The sequence below is a fragment of the Trachypithecus francoisi genome, unplaced genomic scaffold (genome assembly GCF_009764315.1).
Source record: "Trachypithecus francoisi isolate TF-2019V2 unplaced genomic scaffold, Tfra_2.0 Lachesis_group21, whole genome shotgun sequence".
Taxonomy (NCBI): Eukaryota; Metazoa; Chordata; class Mammalia; order Primates; family Cercopithecidae; genus Trachypithecus; species Trachypithecus francoisi.
Window position 1 is genome coordinate 57,942,764 of NW_022681467.1, and position 17,589 is coordinate 57,960,352.

The 17,589-nt window shown below is 54.9% G+C and overlaps 1 protein-coding gene and 1 long non-coding RNA gene across 12 annotated transcripts in view; one reads left to right on the forward strand and one right to left on the reverse strand.

The window, feature by feature from the left end:
• Nucleotides 1-4,618, reverse strand: part of LOC117069035 — a 21,886-nt gene extending 17,268 nt beyond the window's left edge. For 2 of the 4 annotated variants that reach the window (XR_004431355.1, XR_004431353.1), the window contains exons 1-3: nucleotides 4,321-4,516; nucleotides 346-1,560; nucleotides 142-250 (exon numbers count right to left, since the gene is read on the reverse strand). This is a non-coding gene — a long non-coding RNA (uncharacterized LOC117069035). The other 2 variants (XR_004431356.1, XR_004431354.1) reach the window with 2 other exon arrangements.
• LSM14B (LSM family member 14B) lies at nucleotides 3,774-17,330 on the forward strand. 8 transcript variants are annotated; one of them, XM_033186978.1, is made up of 10 exons: nucleotides 3,774-4,140; nucleotides 5,998-6,161; nucleotides 8,019-8,118; nucleotides 9,265-9,381; nucleotides 11,793-11,960; nucleotides 12,223-12,300; nucleotides 12,533-12,694; nucleotides 13,357-13,507; nucleotides 15,262-15,447; nucleotides 16,132-17,330. In XM_033186978.1, exons 1-9 carry the CDS (start codon nucleotides 4,014-4,016, stop codon nucleotides 15,431-15,433), a joined length of 1,239 nt encoding a protein of 412 aa, XP_033042869.1. In that variant the 5' UTR covers nucleotides 3,774-4,013; the 3' UTR covers nucleotides 15,434-15,447; nucleotides 16,132-17,330. The 8 variants fall into 8 exon arrangements, with proteins under 8 accessions (XP_033042869.1, XP_033042870.1, XP_033042868.1 ...); XM_033186977.1 differs by having other exon boundaries at nucleotides 3,775-4,140; nucleotides 7,983-8,118; XM_033186984.1 differs by lacking the exon at nucleotides 3,774-4,140 and adding an exon at nucleotides 4,562-4,820 and having other exon boundaries at nucleotides 7,983-8,118.
• Nucleotides 17,331-17,589: the final 259 nt, after the last annotated feature.

Genomic DNA, 17,589 nt, shown 5'->3' on the forward strand with positions numbered 1-17,589 from the left:
TAACCCCTCAGAATTAACTCAGCTGTTTCGTGTGGCTCCTGCTGAGCAATGACACCTGGGAGACCAATGGCTGTGCCAGTCATTCCTGCTCAGGAAGACATTAGAGTCACATGATGGTTTTCTGTGGGGGGGCACCCTTACCTGCTGCAGGATGCTGGCCTGTGCCACCCCAGCTAGACGGGTGATGCAACGTAGAGCAGGGTCCTGCCTCCGTGTCTTCCCACCTGTCACTGGGGACCGCGGCAAGCTCCTACATACACAGAGCGAGAATGCAATGAGTGGCTTGTGGCTGCAGCACAAACCTCTCCAGCTGCCCCTATGGCCCTCCCAGTGCCCTCTGCACACCCAGTTCCTACATGTTCCTCCAGAGTAGCCCCTGGTTACCCTCACAGGCATGATCTTCTGGGGTCCTCAAGTACACCAGTGAGATGGGCAGGCAAACAGAGAAACTGAGGCAGGTAGTCCAGCTGGCCCAGGGTTTCCCAGAAGCCCCAGCTTGTTCCTCTAGATCCTTGGGCTCACTGGTCTAAAGCCTGGTGATAACCAGGTGGGTGGGCTGTTCAGACCTGTGCACAGTAAAGAGCTGCTTATAGTGGAGGAATTGGATACACGTGCCCCAGCCTGGAAAACAAGCCATGCCAGTGAATGTCCAGGTCGACTTAGGCCTGGCACAACTGCTTGCCTTATCAGACCTCTCCCAAGTGCCCTCCACTTTGGGCAGGACACCAAGGAATGAACGGCGGGGCCTGCATTCCTGGACCTGGGCACTACGTGTATTTTTAGCCTCTGCCTTCCTGGGCATTTGCAGGGTGGCTGATGTTCTCAGGGAGCCACCAGCTGCACACCCATGGGCTGGGCGGGCACTTGGAGGCCTCTGGGAACTGCACCCTCCCTGCTTTCAGTCCTGAGGCTCAGAAGCCAGCTCGTCTTTCAGGGTAGAACTAGCTCCTGCTAGTGAAGCATGCACCCCAGCCCCAACACAGCCAGAAGCTTGTGGCTCAGAAACTAGGAGGCATGAAGTATAGGATCTATGACCTTGGATTTCCTTACTTGGAAAGTGGGGTGGGGTGGGGGGATAGAAGGACTTTGACTCCACAGGAGATCACCAGGCCAGGTCACTCAGGAGACCTGGTTGGCACCTCCTCCTGACAGGTGCACCCGGTATGTCCAAGTGAGGAAGGCTGTGCTATGTTGAGAAGCAGAGTCCGGGTCGTGCTTCCCAGGGCCAGATGCCCCGGTCGCTGGAGACCTCTCTTCCCAGATGTCCCAGTCACTGGAGACCTGTCTACCCCGGGTGGCGCTTCCCAGGGCCAGGCGACCCAGTTGCTGGAGACCTATCTTCCCTCAGCTGGGCTGACTCCATGGCTTTGCTGTCTCTGTTCTCTTCCTGCACACGATGTTCCAGGAGCCAAGAAGCAATTCTGGAATGTATAGGTCAATCTTGGCAGATGAAACTGAATTTTCCCTCTTCTCTTCTGCTTCCTGTGTCCTCTTCCTTAAACCCATCACTGTTCTCTTACTGGCCATTGCTGGGCTCTGGTGGGAGCAGGCTGGCTTCACCTTTGTGAAGAGAAAAAGAGACAGTGTGATGCAGCCCCAAGCCTGTGGAGGATGCCACCAGGCCAGACTGCAACTTCCCTGTGTGTGACTCCCCGTGCTGGGCCTCTGTTTCCCCTTCTGTCAAATGGGGAGTCACAGCACCTATCCTGCAGGGCAGGTAAGATCTCAGCATAGTCGGAAATATATTTTAGGTCCTTACTAAGGCCACAGTTATACAAACAGGTGAAATAAATATTTCACAAAATAATACTTTCACCATGTAAGATACTGTTATTTTCTTGTTTTTTTGAGACGGAGTCTCGCTCTGTCACCCAGGCTGGAGTGCAGTGGCCGGATCTCAGCTCACTGCAAGCTCCGCCTCCCGGGTTTACGCCATTCTCCTGCCTCAGCCTCCCGAGTAGCTGGGACTATAGGCGCCCGCCACCTCGCCCGGCTAGTTTTTTGTATTTTTTTTTTTTTTAGTAGAGACGGGGTTTCACCATGTTAGCCAGGGTGGTCTCGATCTCCTGACCTCGTGATCCGCCCATCTCGGCCTCCCAAAGTGCTGGGATTACAGGCTTGAGCCACCGCGCCCGGCCGATACTGTTATTTTCTTTTTTCCTTTAGAAATAAGGTCTTGCTGCCACCCCTGAGTGCAGCAGTCCGACCACAGCCCATTGTAGCCTCCAACTCCTGGGCTCAAGCGATCCTCCCGCCTCTGCCTCCACCTCCCCAGGAGCTGGAACTACAAATATGTGCCCCTGTGTCGCCTTACTTTTTAAAAGGTTTTTTGTAGAGATGTGGTCTCCATATGTTGCTCAGGCTGATCTCTAACTCCTCACCTCCGGTGATCCTCCCACCTCGGCCTCCCAAAGTGCTGAGATTACAGGCATGAGCCACCCACCACGCCTTCTGATATTTTCTTATTCGATTTCATTTTTATTTATTATTATTTTTCTTGAGACAGGGTCTCACTCTGTCGCCCAGGCTGAAATGCAGTGGTGAGATCTCTGCTCACTGCAATCTCCACCTCTCAGACTCAAGTGATTCTCCTGCCTCAGACTCCCGAGTAGCTGGGGATTGCACGTGCCTGTCACCACGCCCGGCTAATTTTTTTGTATTTTTAGAGTAGAGACAGGGTTTCACCATGTTGCTCAGGCTGGACTTGAACTCCTGACCTCCAGTGATCCTCCCACCTCCGCCTCCCAAAGTGCCGGGACTACAGGCGTGAGCCACTGCGCCCAGCCTATTTCATTTTTATAGTCACCACCCACTATTTTTTTTTTCCGGGTCCCAATATTGGTCCCTGATGTGATGATATTCACAGTCAAGACGGTGGCAAAGAAAAAGCACACACCGCGCGCCCTCGGTCACTAATCACGCAGAGTACACGCGGGGAGGGCCCGCGGCCAAGCGACTGAGGGCGGCCGAGCTTCCTCCACGACCGGGGAGGTGGGCAAGGCCTCCGGGCCGCAGCCCCGGGGACGAGCGGAGGCCTCCGAGGCCCCCGGTAGCCACTCATAATTTATTTTAAGGGAAATGGAAAGCTGCGGCCGGCTTTGGGAGGAGGGGCAGGATTAAAAGAGAAAGTGTGCTCAGCATGTTATATTTGGAGGCTGCCACGCCGGAAGCGCCGCCTTCCCGGGAGCTGGCGCCGCGGCCGCCCCCCGCTGGCACCTGGGCACCGGGGCGGGTAGTCCTGGGGCTCCCCGGGAACACCCAGCGCCCAGTGCCTCCGCCTCCCCGGTCCCCCACGAGGGTGAGAGCTAGAGGCCCATCTGGCGCAAAATAGGGGAGTCTTCCGGACCCCACTTCTGTAGGAAGAGAAACTGAAGCCAAGGGGACAAAACCCCAGTGTTCGAGGCGCCGAGTCCCGGCCCGGGCCGGCACGCGCGGGGGAGGGGCCTGGCGCTCCTCCCCGACCCAGTCCACGGAGCGTGCAAACCTCAGCCGCCCACCCACGCGCACGCGCGCTCCGCCCGGGCCGCTTCCCACCCCTCACCCCGCCCGCCGAGTCTCGTGCTCCCAGCTCCGCCAGGGGCCCGCCGGGAGCTGGCCGAGGAGGGGCGGAGCGCCGGGGAGACCCGCCCCCGGCCAGCGACACCTTGCTGCGCAGGCGCGGCGCGCGGGCCCGTCCCCCAGCTGGCGGCACGGCCATATTTAAAGGACGGCGGGCGCGGCGAACCAATGGGCGGCGAGCGTGAGGGGGCGGTGCGTGGCGGCGCGAGGCCCCGGATGTGGCTGCGGCGGCCCCTCCTCCCCCGCCCTCCTCTCAGAGCTCCGGCCGCGCGCCCCTCCTTCGTTCCCTCGGCGCCCGCGCAGGCCCCTCGGGCGGCGGCGACTAGGCGCCCAGGCGGAGGCGGCGGCCGGCGGAGGAGCGCAGGAACGGACGGCCAGGCCACCGCGCGGCTACGGAGCGGGCCGCGGCCCGGCGCTCGTCCCCCCCCGCGGCCCGACGCACCCCGGCCGCCGCCATGAGCGGCTCCTCAGGCACCCCGTATCTGGGCAGCAAGATCAGCCTCATCTCCAAGGCGCAGATCCGCTACGAGGGCATTCTCTACACCATCGACACCGACAACTCCACCGTGGCGCTTGCCAAAGGTAGCGGCCGCCGCCCGCCCTCGCCGGCCCCAACCGCCTGAGCCCGCGGAGCCCGCCGACCCCCGTCCGCCAACAGCCCCGGCCCGCGCCGCCCTCCCCGCCCCGGGGCGCCCCCAAGCCCGGCGTTGAGACTCCCGTACCACCCCGGAGCCTGGCGCCCAGACCCCGCCCGGAACCCACCCGGGGCACCCCGGGCCGAGATCTCCTGCCCGCGCCTTCACCCCGGACGCCCCCGGGGCGCCCCCTCCCGCGCGCCGCCCTCCCCCAGAGCAGCCGGCCGCACAAAGGTCTCCCTAGGCTCCAGGGGCGACGTTATTGTGCGCGGGCGCCGGGCGGTGTTTGGTGAGGGGCGGGCCCGGCCCCGGCGGCGCCGCCCCCTCGGCCGCCCAGCCCACCTCTGCAGGTGCCAGCTCCGAGGGGCAGGGCGGCTGCCGTCTGCGGCCCTCCTCCCCGCCAGCCTGGGGAGATTCCTGCGGGGGAGCCTCGAGGTCGGGCGGCGGGGCCAGTGTCCCGGCCTCTCCCGAAGGCTGGGGGCGGGGTCACAACACGCGAATCCTGCAAGCCTTTCTGGAACCTATTAGACAGCTGGGGCCTTGATCCTGAACAAATACCGCATCCTAATGCAGCCTCCTGCCAAGGCAGAAGCATCCGTTTGGCAGCCAGATGCCCCTGTGTAAACGGTTCTCCTGCTCTATCCTGACGCTCACACTGTGGGGCTTACCTTTTGGTGACAGCCGCCTGTGGGCGCTGATAACCCGCTGTTGCCGCTGGGAGACTTGCAGGAAAGGGGCTCTTCTCTAGAATCCGAATCTCTGAGGTTGTTGAGACAGCAGGTGGTCCAGAGTTTCTTTGTCTTCATCACCCAGAGAGGATGGGGAGTGCACTTCCCCTGCCTCTCAGAGAAAAGTGCCGGTGGAGCCATGTCTGCCTAAGCCCACGTGTGCTGGATCTGGTGCTAGGCTCCCAGGGGTTCTTGAAGTGTCTAGACGCGTCTGAAACGCTTCTTAGGTCACAGGAGCCCCATGTGTAGAAGAATCCCTCATTCCAAACAGGGAGTGTCTCCTGCGTGGCTCCAGGAGCTCGTTGAGCATGCCAGGGCTGTGCACTCACTTGCAGCCATGGGACCTCACTACACTTACTACAGGAGAGCCCAGTTAGAGAGACAGCCCACAGTAGGCCCAGGAGTTAGGAGTTGTGCTCTTACGAGTTAGAGGCTGCTGTCCCACCCAGCTCTGCCCCAGAAGCTTGCTAAAAAGAGATTTGGTAGGGCTCTGGAAGCCTGCTGGTTAGGGGTTAGTAGGCTCAGAATTCCTTATAGATGTGGAAGCCGGGGTCAGAGGTCCACAATCTTGGGACCCTGTCTCCCTTTGTTTTCTGTTACAGCTGTTCCAAGGTTTGCTATGGCTAAAAGGGTAAGGGGAGCACTCATCTAGGTTCCTTTGTGAGAAAACTGCCTCCTCAGGTGCAATGTGTGGTGAGGCTTTGGGCATAAAGCAGCCAGCTGGCTGTTTGATCTACAGAGTCACACGTGAACAGGGAGGCCTTGCAAAGCAAGCCTTGTTTTGCTGAGAGCTCTGTACGTTGGTGCGTTCGCACATGAGACAGTCTGTGACATTGTTCCTTGTCATCTTTCTGATCTAGAACTGTCTGTTGTCTGGAGCTTCACCAATTGGTGCGTTATCAGCACTGTCCACAGAAAACTGGGGTGTTAAGTAGTTGTTGAAATGTGGACCTGGAGTGCTGTGTTGTGGCTCTGAGCAAGTGCCGCCGTCTTCTGGAAGACTTGGGAGCAGTGGTGTCAGGGTTGATTGAACTGGCTGAGGACAACAATAACGTTTCTCTTTCTCCACTCGTAAGTGAGGTCCTTTGGCACTGAAGACCGTCCCACAGATAGGCCTGCACCCCCCAGAGAGGAGATTTATGAGTACATCATTTTCCGGGGAAGTGACATCAAAGATATCACTGTGTGTGAACCTCCGAAAGCTCAGCACACACTCCCGCAGGATCCCGCCATTGTTCAGGTAAGTGTGCCACTGTCCCTCTGTGCACACTCTAAGAGATGCTGGTTTCCATTTGGAGCTTGGTGGCATGTTTTGTCAGAATGCTCAATATGAGGAATAACCTCTTTTTTTTTTTTTCCTTTGAGACGGAGTCTCGCTGTGTTGCCAGGCTGCAGTGCAGTGGCGTGATCTCGGCTCATTGCACCCTCTGCTTCCTGGGTTCAAGTGATTCTCCTGCCTCAGCTTCCCTAGTAGCTGGGACTACAGGCACGCACCACCACGCCCAGCTAATTTTTGTATTTTTAGTAGACACAGAGTTTCACCATGTTGGTCAGGATGGTCTCAATCTCTTGACTTCATGATCTGCCCGCCTTGGCCTCCCAGAGTGCTAGGATTACAGGCATAAGCCAACGCACCCGGCCTGAGGAATATCCTTTTAATGAAAAGTGGCTTAGTTTTTGTCTAGGCCATTGCTGTTCTCACGGAAGGTGTTGATTCTTATAGCACACACAGTAGGTGGTGTGTGCTGTGTCTCATGGCTCTTAAGGAAGGAGACCTGGGGAGCTGGGCGTGCGCACGTGCGTGTGTAGTGTAGTGTGAGTGGATGCTCCTGGACCTGTGATGTTTGGGGCATAGCGTTTGCCCTTAGTTTCTGGTTGGAGAAGTCTGAGCCCTGAGCAGCTGCTGTGAGTGGGGTAACATACCTGCAGGGACTGCAGGGCTTGCCCTTGGGTTATGCCCAGATGTTACATGCTGCTGTTGTACGACACCAGATTTGCAAGTCTGATGCCACGTGACTGCTTATTGGGTTATGGCTTATTTTGCCCATGCTCACACCAGGGAGCCCAGATTAATATTTTCTTCACTTCTAAATTTAAATATTCACTGTCTCCTCTGGGGTTCAGACTGCACCAGGTTCCGTGCCGAGCACCCGTCCTGGAAGGTGGGATCACATGGGGCAGGCTTTGGCAGCAGTGGTGAGCCATCCGATGGCTTTGAGTTAGGAGAAATTTGGGTTATAATTACATGGACAAGAAGCCTGTAATCTCAGCACTTTGGGAGGCTGAGGAGGATAGATCATCTGAGGTCAAGTGTTCAAGACCAGCCTGGCCAATGTGGCAAAACCCCATCTCTACTAAAAGTATAAAAATTAGCTGGGTGTGGTGGTGGGCATCTGTAATCTCAGGTACTCGGGAGGCTGAGGCAGGGAAAATTGCTTGAATCTGGGAGGCAGTGAGCTGAGATCGCGCTGTTGCACTCCAGCCCAGGCAACAGAGCAATGCAATGTCTCAAAAAAAAAAAAAAAAAAAAAAAAGCCAGGCGCAGTGGCTCAAGCCTGTAATCCCAGCACTTTGGGAGGCCGAGACAGGCGGATCACGAGGTCAGGAAATCGAGACCATCCTGGCTAACACGGTGAAACCCCGTCTCTACTAAAAAATACAAGAAACTAGCCGGGCAAGGTGGCGGGCGCCTGTAGTCCCAGCTACTCGGGAGGCTGCGGCAGGAGAATGGCGTGAACCCGGGAGGCGGAGCTTGCAGTGAGCTGAGATCCGGCCACTGCACTCCAGCCTGGGCGACAGAGCGAGACTCCGTCTCAAAAAAAAAAAAGAAAAAAGAATTGCATGATTACATGGACAGGTGGAACTGGAACTGAAATGCTGTGGAAAAGGCAGCTCTCACCATACTGGAAACTGGTACCCCAAGGGCTCCTCCAGCATCTCAAGGATGCAGGCTGATGGGACAGTGCTTGTTTCCCAGCTGAACAAGCACAAGCACCCTGATGCAGGCGTGTGGGGTGATGGGATGGCCTTCGCTGTTCTCACCCGATGTCTCATTGTTCAGTCTTCCTTGGGTTCTGCCTCCGCCTCGCCCTTCCAGCCGCATGTGCCTTACAGCCCTTTCCGAGGGATGGCGCCCTACGGCCCGCTGGCGGCCAGCTCCCTGCTCAGCCAGCAGTATGCCGCCTCCCTGGGTCTAGGTGAGTGACCTGTTTCTGTCTGGTAAACTACCCTTGCGTGTAACTGTCACTGAGTGGAGCGATGGAGCCTGAGAGTGGGGACATGCATTCTTGTCACGCTCAGCTTGTAGACTGTTTTATTGCACACTTAGTAAATTACCCAGTGCAACTTCAGCTTGTGAGAGCATTTAGTAACTACTCAACTGAGAGGAAAAGAGGCAGCGGCCTGAGTGTTGGAACAGAAGAATCAAATCAAGATTCCTTCAAAGAGTCAGGGTGGATCTAGGTGGAAGTCCTGGGCCAGGCATGGTGGCTCACGCATGGAATTCCAGCACTTTGGGAGGCCAAGGCGGGTGGATCACGAGGTCAGGAGTTCGAGACCAGCCTGGCCAACATGGGGACATCCTGTCTCTACTAGAAATACAAAAATTAGCTGGGTGTGGTGGGACACACCTGTAATCCCAGCTACTTAGAAGGTTGAGGCATGAGAATAGCTTAAACCTGGGAGGCGGATGTTGCAGTGAGCCGAGATTGCACCACTGCACTCTAGCCTGAGTGACACAGCGAGACTCTGTCTCTAAAAATAAATAGGTGGAAGTCCTGGTGTATCTGCTTCAAAGAAGAAATAGCTGATATATATGTAGTGTTACAGATGAGGTCTAGCTATTTGCATATTTATAAACCTGTAAACATAGAAGTGAAATATAAACCCACCCATCATGTCCCTTGTTCTACTGTAAGTGCCTCGCTCAAAAATGGTTTCAACCGAGATTGAACAACCCCAGAGTATGATTCTATTCTCCATATGTAGAGAGAGATCCCACCTTGTCCTTTACCTGGACCTAGCTTTGCAGATGGGCTCAGAGTATAGAACTGGCAGGTGATCCACTGCCCTTGCTCAGAATCCAGCATGAAGTAGTGAGACAGGGAACCCTAAGTGAGGTCTGTAGGCCACTTGCTGCTACAAATCATGCTTGTCTTGGTTGCTGTTCCTAGTGTGACAGGTGGCCTTCCCAGTCCAGCTCTCTATGTTCCTAAAATATGTTTGTATGACAGAGTCCTACAAGAGGTTGCTTGGCTCTTTCCAAGCTTGCTAGACACAAGACAAGTGTATCCTGACTTATTTGTGTGCTTTCTTTTTGCTCTTTCTCCTTTATCTTCCTTTAGAGAAGTTGGTAAGCCCTCCAGCCTCAGCCGCTGCTTCCAGCCCTAGCTCTTCTCCATCTCCACAGCCCGTTTCAGAGCTTGACTTGTCCTCAGAGCCACAGCAGCTCACTGCCAAGGGTAACAGCAGTTTGGGAGAACTGCATGCTGTCTTGCAAACCATTCTGAGAGCGAGGGGTAAAGCAGCAGACAGAATGACAGTAGCTGTAGCAGATCATTTGCCAAGCCCATGCAGCCACTGAGCTGCTTGTTTGCTTCAGCACATAGTCCTGATTTGTGAACTCTCAGTGTTAAAGAAGGGATTACAAAGAATCAGCATAGTAGTTTGTTCTCTCTCCCTGGGTCCAGGTTCTCTGTTGACCTGTACCATGACGACCACATACAGGAAACTTCACTGTTCACAGAAAGTCATTTCCCTGGGGTTTTTGCTGGGTCCTAAATGTGTTCTAGAGTGCTGCAGGGGGGACTCCCCAAAGCACCTCACATGCCCGTGCTGCTCTTTGATCTGTGTGGTGCATAGGTCACTCGTTTAGGGGATTCAAAATTAGGGGCTTGGGTGACAGTTGCCAACTGTTTGGCCAGGTGGACAGTATCAGCCTGATGGCCAGTTGGCCAGTGCTGGTATACACCACCTGTGTCTGTGCTGTGGTGGCAGCGGCACCTGGGGTTTCTAGACCTTTCCTCACATTCTACTCATTTCCCCTGAAGTTCTAAAATTCACATTGACGATCTTTCATATGTTTGTGTTACACGTAGCACCCTGACAAGCTGAACCATCACCATTACCCGGCCCTGGTCCAGGATGATGCCTGGGCTTTCCTTATGGCACACAGCTGCTGTCAGTCTGTCATTCTGCAGGTGCTGCTTTCCGAATCCTGCATGCACTCAGTGTATCTGAGTTAGAGAGTAGTCAAGTAGTCATTTTTTTTCCCCACTTAAAAATGACACAGATACTTCTATTGCTCTTAGGATCAGTTACCTAAACCTGCTCATAGGGCAAGACTTTGTTTGAACTAGTTGGTTGTGTAAAAAGCAGACAAGCCCCATATCCATGTCTCTGCAGTCACAGTATGATCAGGAAGCAGGCAATGCTGTGCTCGTCTCCCGGACATGCTGCGTGAGACAATCAGTGAGAAAGCAGCCCGGGTGCATTCCTGCCAGAGGACACTTGCCAGACCTCTATGCGGAGCCTTTGCAACCTGCCCTTTGAGAGCTTCTCTTGATCCGATTACAAGGAATTTTTCTACAGTGAATTTTTGTTGTTGTTTCTATTCCATAAAAACAGTAAGATGAGGCCGGGCGCGGTGGCTCAAGCCTGTAATCCCAGCACTTTGGGAGGCCGAGACGGGTGGATCACGAGGTCAGGAGATCGAGACCATCCTGGCGAACACGGTGAAAGCCCGTCTCTACTAAAAATACAAAAAACTAGCCGGGCGAGGTGGCGGGCGCCTGTAGTCCCAGCTACTCGGGAGGCTGAGGCAGGAGAATGGCGGGAACCCGGGAGGCGGAGCTTGCAGTGAGCTGAGATCCGGCCACTGCACTCCAGCCTGGGTGACAGAGCGAGACTCTGCCTCAAAAAAAAAATTTAAAAAAAAAAAAAAAACAGTAAGATGAGATGCCCAGTCTTCATGTGTGTTGGGCTGTTGCTCTAATAATAATTACCCCATGGTTAGGGCGCCTTTTCTGTTTCAGATCTCCATTCACTTACACCCAGTCCCACATTGTCCTGTTTAGAGTCCCCACAGGTCCTGCAACTTTGGAAAGGGAGGAGATGGAGAGAGGTGGGTGGTGCTTCCCTTTTTCTTCTTGGTTCAGAGGACCTAGTTTCTGAGGGTTCATCCCCTATGCATGGGCCTCAGACTGCGGTTTCGTAGGCACAGCTCCTTGCCAAAGACTACCTAGGAGCCCTTCGTGTCTTCATGATGAGCCTTTGCCCTTGAGAGAAGTGTAGGCTGCTACTGTCTCACAAGTCAGCTCCTCCTCCATACTTTTTAGTTTTATTGTGTCTTAAGTGGAAATGACAGTGTTCTAGAATTTAACTTCAGAATTTGATCACTGCATTTTCTAGAAAATCCCAGGCTGGGCTGGTTCTTCTCCAGTATGGACCAGAATGAAACAAATTCTCAGATCCTGAATGCATTAGGCTCTTGGGGCTGCGAGCCCCTTTGGGATTGGAGCTTGTGTGATTTTAAGAAAGCTGTTTCTGCACTGCTGGGGAGGTGCCTGTTTGTAGGCACGGTGTTTTTCCTCTCCTTGAGGTTCCCTAACTTGGGGAGCTCGGGGCTTTGGGGTTGGGGAGTCCAAAGATGAACTGGCCTTGGTGCTGCCCAGTGACTTGGCCGCCTTTTGCTGTCTGGGCTAGCCTCAGAGGGAACGGCCCAGTCTGGGGGTGATTTGATTGGATTTAGTAGAACCTCTAGGCAGTTGTCCTCCTTTCCTTCCTGACATGCCAGCTGAAGAGAAATGCCTGGAGGTGTAAGGCTTGCTTCTTTTCTCTCTGTTTTTAAACCCTCCTCCCCTCCTCAATTCAGGAGCTGGTTTTCCATCCATCCCAGTCGGCAAGAGCCCCATGGTGGAGCAGGCTGTCCAGACTGGTTCTGCTGACAACCTGAATGCTAAAAAGCTGTTACCTGGCAAGGGCACCACAGGGACGCAACTCAACGGTCGTCAGGCCCAGCCGAGCAGCAAGACAACCAGTGGTACTTGAACACATCTTTTCCTGGAGTTTGCTTGATGTTCTAGAAGTGGCACACTACTTCCTGGGCTATTTTGTTTTATTTTTATTTAAAAAAATACTACTTCCCCATCCTAAGCCCCATGTGCTTTTGCAGGGCAGGCCTGTGTAGCAGCCTCCTGCGGTGCCACCCTGGCCATGTGCCCCGTGGTGGTGGGGCCTGCTTTCGGGTTCTGGCTTCCAGCTTCTGTAGGAGCTTTGCCTTACTCTTCCCTTTTGCGCCTTAGATGTAGTCCAGCCAGCAGCTGTGCAAACTCAAGGGCAGGTGAATGATGAGAACAGAAGACCTCAGAGGAGGCGCTCAGGTAACCCTTGTTGCCACTTGATTTCTGGGGACCATGAGTGATCAGCTGAGCTGCTCTGCTTGCCCTCCTGCCTGCTTCTCTGGGTGATGGTTTCCAGGGTGCTGGTGTGATGTCGCTGCTTGTGTGCTTTGTCCCCTCTGTGGCCTTGGGGGTGTGCCTGGAAACTCCTTGTGAGGTGTTTGAGATCACCAGGTTGGTGATCTTCAGCCAGGGCTGTCCTTTGTCCTCACAGGAAACAGGCGAACAAGGAATCGCTCCAGAGGGCAAAACCGTCCAACTAACGTCAAGGAAAACACAATCAAATTTGAGGGTGACTTTGATTTCGAGAGTGCAAATGCCCAGTTCAACCGAGAGGAGCTTGACAAAGAATTTAAGAAGAAACTGAATTTTAAAGGTTTGGCTCATTATGTGAAAATTATCCTCTGCACAGGGGTACCCCTAGAGAGTGTTAGGAGTAGATGCCTGGCTGGGTGTGGTGGATCATGCCTGTAATCTCAGAACTTTGGGAGGCTGAGGTGGGTGGATCACCTGAGGTCAGGAGTTCAACACCAGCCTGGCCAACACGACGAAACCCCATCTCTACTAAAAATCCAAAAATTAGCTAGGCATGGTGGTGGGTACCTGTAATCCCAGCTACTCAGGAGACTGAGACAGGAAATCATTTGAACCCAGGAGGTGGAGGTTGCAGTGGGAGTGAGCCGAGATTGTGCCACTGCACTCCAGCCTGGGCGACAGAGCAAGACTGTCTCAAGAGAAAGGAAGAGATGCCTGGAGGAACTGGGGAAGCCAGGCGGGTGGTGACCGGCAGTGAGGAATTAATGAAATGAGATGCCGGGAGGTGTGAAAATAGGTGGGATAAGGTGCAGACTGCACGGCCCAGATGGCAGAACGAGACCTGTGCTTAGAAGGTAGAAGAAGAGATCTCTGCTTTGCACAAGGCATAGTTGATGTCTCAGCCTGAGGGTGGCTCCCAAGTGAGCCTGGAGGGACCACCCTGTTAGAAGGCTATGCGCTCTGCCCTTCCTGCACCTCCACGTGTTCTGCTTCTCTTTGTAGATGACAAGGCTGAGAAGGGGGATGAGAAGGACCTGGCTGTGGTGACCCAGAGCGCTGAAGCGCCTGCCGAGGAAGACCTTCTGGGGCCCAATTGCTACTATGACAAATCCAAGTCGTTCTTTGACAACATCTCTTCTGAACTCAAGACCAGGTGAGAGGCTGAATGAATGACAGGAGGACAGTCCTCCAATCTAGAAAGGACAGGACGAGGGCTCTCAACCTGAAGGCAGAGCTGGACTCTGAGGCTCAGGGTAGCTGTTCTAGGGTCCTGCTTGCATTTCTGCGTGATGAGCGCAGGAGTCCCAGCAGGTTACGTGTGGGAAGCTTCTTGGTGATCCTGACCTGAGGAGTTGGCTGAGGTCAAGCCCGAGAGCCATCTTGGCTTTGCTGCCCTGTCTCCACAAAGGCTGGGCTGCACTGCCCTCCCTGGCAGACCCGTGTCCACATTCAGCATACCTCACTGTGCTCTGCTTGCTGGTCCCGCTGGCCTGGCAGCCTGGGTACCTTGCTTTGCAGCCTGAGGTATGGCTAGAGCGTGCTCACCCTGGCCTTCCTTCACTTCATGGCTTGAGGCCAGGGACCATGTGGTGTGTTTTATTTTTCACACCTAACAGCTGGTCGGAAGTCCCGCGAAGCAACCTACGGTGTGGGCCTGGCTTGGAGATTTGGGCCCATTAGTCCTGCAGATTGAGCGGCAGACATGCCGCGGGGCGTTGAGGTGGCCTCGGAAGGCAGGCTGGAAAGCCCCACCTCCTCAGGCTCATGTTCTGCAGCGGAAAATAGAACAGCCTGTGGTGGAAGGCCAGGCAGTGAGGGCAATGGGATGGAGCTGTGGACTCGATGGGAAATGGATGATCAGGTCTCACAGATGGAGCAGGTTGCACAGATGAGTGCGGGAAGTGCTTCCAGACAGGCCGAGTCTGGGGGATGGGTTCCTGTAGGGTTTTGTAGGGCATGGAAGTGACTTTGGCTTTTGTTCCAAGTGCCATGGGAAGCTATCAGAGGGTTTTGTGCTGAAGCGCATGGTGCGGTCTGATGTTTTATGGCGTCCTTGGTGAGAGTGGTTGGATGGTGGGCAAGTGTAGCTGCTGACTGGCCAGTTAGGGGGCCAGTGCTGCAGCACACGTGGCTTGGAACCAGGCGGTGGTGACAGAGGGAAGGGGTAGAGTCTAAATGTATCTTGATGGTGGCGCTAACAGAATTGGCCAACAAGAGTCCAGAATGACTCCTAAGTCTTTTGGCCTGGGCAGCTGATGGGTGGAGTTGCTGCTGCTTTGAACACGGAAGTCTGTGGGCACAGCAGGTTTCCGGCTGAAGGGGAGCTCAGGGTGGGTGTGCTGCCCTGGAGCTGCTGTCTGCGTTGGTGGGAGTGCTGGGTGGGAGTGTTGGGCGCACAGTTGGATGTGGGAAATAGTCTCCCACTAGCGGCTTGTTTGGGTGGCATGAGTGTCCATGCTGTATCCCTGTCTTCCCAACCCCAGAGCAGAAGTGTCACATTCCAGGGACCTTGTTCCATCTAGCCTAGCCCCCTCCTTGTCGAGGAGGGTCCACTTCATGCTCCGGTCTCGGGTCTCCTGGGCCTCCCCGGGGTTCCTCTCTGTGCCCAGCAAGCAACAGGGGTTGGCTTGGTAGCCAAGTAGTATCATTGCTTGCCTGTGGTGACGGAGATGGTAGAGATGGATCCTGAGCCCCTGCCCACTGTGGGGATAGTCCTCGTTGGAAGTGGGGCAGGGAGCACCTGCAGTGCCAGAGCTGGGGCCCAGTGCTGACGGGGCTGCCCCTTCCCTGGATACAGTGGCCCTGGTGAGTCTGTTCCCTTCTTCCCTGGGCTGCTCTGAGGACGAGGCCTGGCCAGAAGCCTGGGAGTCAGCGCCTGCTACAATCAGTATTTCTTCTGTGGTTTAGCTCCAGGCGTACGACGTGGGCTGAAGAGAGGAAGCTCAACACGGAGACCTTTGGGGTGTCAGGGAGGTTTCTTCGTGGCCGCAGTTCTCGGGGTGGATTCCGAGGAGGCAGGGGCAATGGGACCACCCGTCGCAACCCCACTTCCCACAGGGCCGGGACTGGCAGGGTGTGAGGGTGCAGCCAAAGGTGAGTGGATGGGCCTTCTGAATGCTTTGGTGGGAGGGTGCAGGGTCAGGCACACCTGGAGAGCTTAGGAAGGTGGGGAGTAGGCTCCGCTTCCGAGGAAGGAGAGAGGCCCAGAGGTGTCAAAGCCAAACCGAGGGCCTCGAACCTATGAGTCACCAGGGGGCTCTTGACCAGCTGAAACCCGCATCTGTGGGGGCAGGCCCCAGGCCCCAGCATCCTCCGAGTGAGACTGCAGGTACCGGAGGTGAGGTGATGCGGGAGTCGCGTGGGCCGGGGGCTCACCACCCAAGTGAGGCCAGCGAGCGAGACCTTGCTCCAAAGCCAGTGTCTTGGCCCAAGCTGGCCCTAAGTGAATCAGAGGCTTCGTTTTTAACAAGGTTCCAGTGGACTTGTGGGCAGCTTAGGGTCTGGGCAGAGCGTCCCACATGGGGTGCCTGGTGCCGACCCCACCCCAGGACCTCGGGACAGCCAGGTGGGCCCTGGAGGGACTAGGCCTCCTGCCACTAGCTGCCTCCCTGTCCCCAGTCTATTGTACAAGTAGGATTCTCAGAGTGGGCTGTGAGAGGAAATGGGGGAAGCCAGCCTGACTCGGCAGGAGGGAGGCTGAGTGGCTCCTGCTTGCCAGCAGGGGCAACAGTGCCAGCTTATCCCAGCAGCTGCTTGACTTCCTGTCATCTCTTGCAGGCTCCTACTGAAGTGGCGCAGAAATGACGCTGTGTCAGGACGCGAAGAAAACGCTGCACTTACAGGGAGAAGTGGTCACTTTGTTTGTGGAGTTTGGAAGAGTCCCATACTGCTACTTATGTTTTGGACTTAACTGAACTTGGACATGGTCTGAGTTAGAACCACTTGTTTTGGGGAAGTATTCATGGGTAACCTCTTTGAGGTCTCTTTACCTATGTTTCCTTTTTAGTTGCGCATAGCCTAATTCTAAGGTTTTGGTATTTTGCAAAGAGGTTTCTATAGTGAAAGCTGAATCCTTACTTTGTGATTTTTTTTTTTAATGACAGCTTTGACTTTTAAAAGTGGAACCAAATCTCATTTGGCAAGTGTGGCAGCCAATTGCATCTCTGTAACTCAGCTGACCCCTGGTGCTGCTGGCCTGGCACCCCCACCGCCAAGGGTGGGGTCTCAGGAGTCAGGGCCAGCATAGGGTGGTGTGTGTGTTGGGGGTGGGTGGGTGGAGGGCATGGAAGGGGTTGTCCCATGGATCATGTTGTATAAGTGAACCAGACCACCCTGATGGCATCCACAGTGATGTCAAGGTTGGGGCTGGCCAGGGGTGGGTGGACTAGACACATTTGGGAGTAGTGGCCAGGGGCCCTGGACGCCAGCCATGGAGCTGCTGCACAGAGCCTGGTGTCCACAAGCTTCCAGGTCGGGGTTGGAGCCTGGGATGAGCCCCGGCAGCGCCTTGGCCCTTCTGTGGTCCCTGCCAGCCTCTGACCTGGGCCGGTCAGTCATGGCTGGACTCTGGCCACACACTGGTGTTCTCATCCACTTGGAAACGAGCCAGTCTTCTGCAAGGTCAGTTGACCAAGAGCATATTTCCCCTCGGTTGTACATCCTTGTTTTGTGTTTGTTTTAATGGTGGGTGGAGGGAGGGCGGGGTCTACATTTGTTGCATGAGTCGATGGGTCAGAACTTTAGTATACGCATGCGTCCTCTGAGTGACAGGGCATTTTGTCAAAAATAAGCACCTTGGTAACTAAACCCCTCTGATAGCTATAAAGGCTTTAGTTCTGTATTGATTAAGTTACTGTAAAAGCTTGGGTTTATTTTTGTAGGACTTAATGGCTAAGAATTAGAACATAGCAAGGGGGCTCCTCTGTTGGAGTAATGTAAATTGTAATTATAAATAAACATGCAAACCTTTAAAATTTTCTTTTCTGATGCTCTAAGAATCCTGTTGACTCTGCTGCCCAAGTCACCTCTGCATCATGTCCAGGTCTGGAGCATACTTAGGCTGGTGGAATTTGGGGAGACTTGGGCCCGGCCCCATCAGGTGATGGAACAAGGCAGCTGACCCAATTGGTCGGGTGAAGTGCAGCCAGCAGACCTGGCTTCTCCCTGTGGGCCGGGCCACCCTTCTGGGATGAATGGCTCTGCTCTCAGAAAGTGGATACAAAGTCCCTTTAAAAA

Bases quoted from the DNA above. Each gene is read 5' to 3' on its own strand.
- LSM14B (XM_033186977.1), top strand. From the start codon at position 4,014: ATGAGCGGCTCCTCAGGCACCCCGTATCTGGGCAGCAAGATCAGCCTC. The intron at 4,141-5,997 runs GTAGCGGCCGCC...TCCACTCGTAAG, and splicing joins CACCGTGGCGCTTGCCAAAG to TGAGGTCCTTTGGCACTGAA. The intron at 13,508-15,261 runs GTGAGAGGCTGA...TCTGTGGTTTAG, and splicing joins TCTTCTGAACTCAAGACCAG to CTCCAGGCGTACGACGTGGG.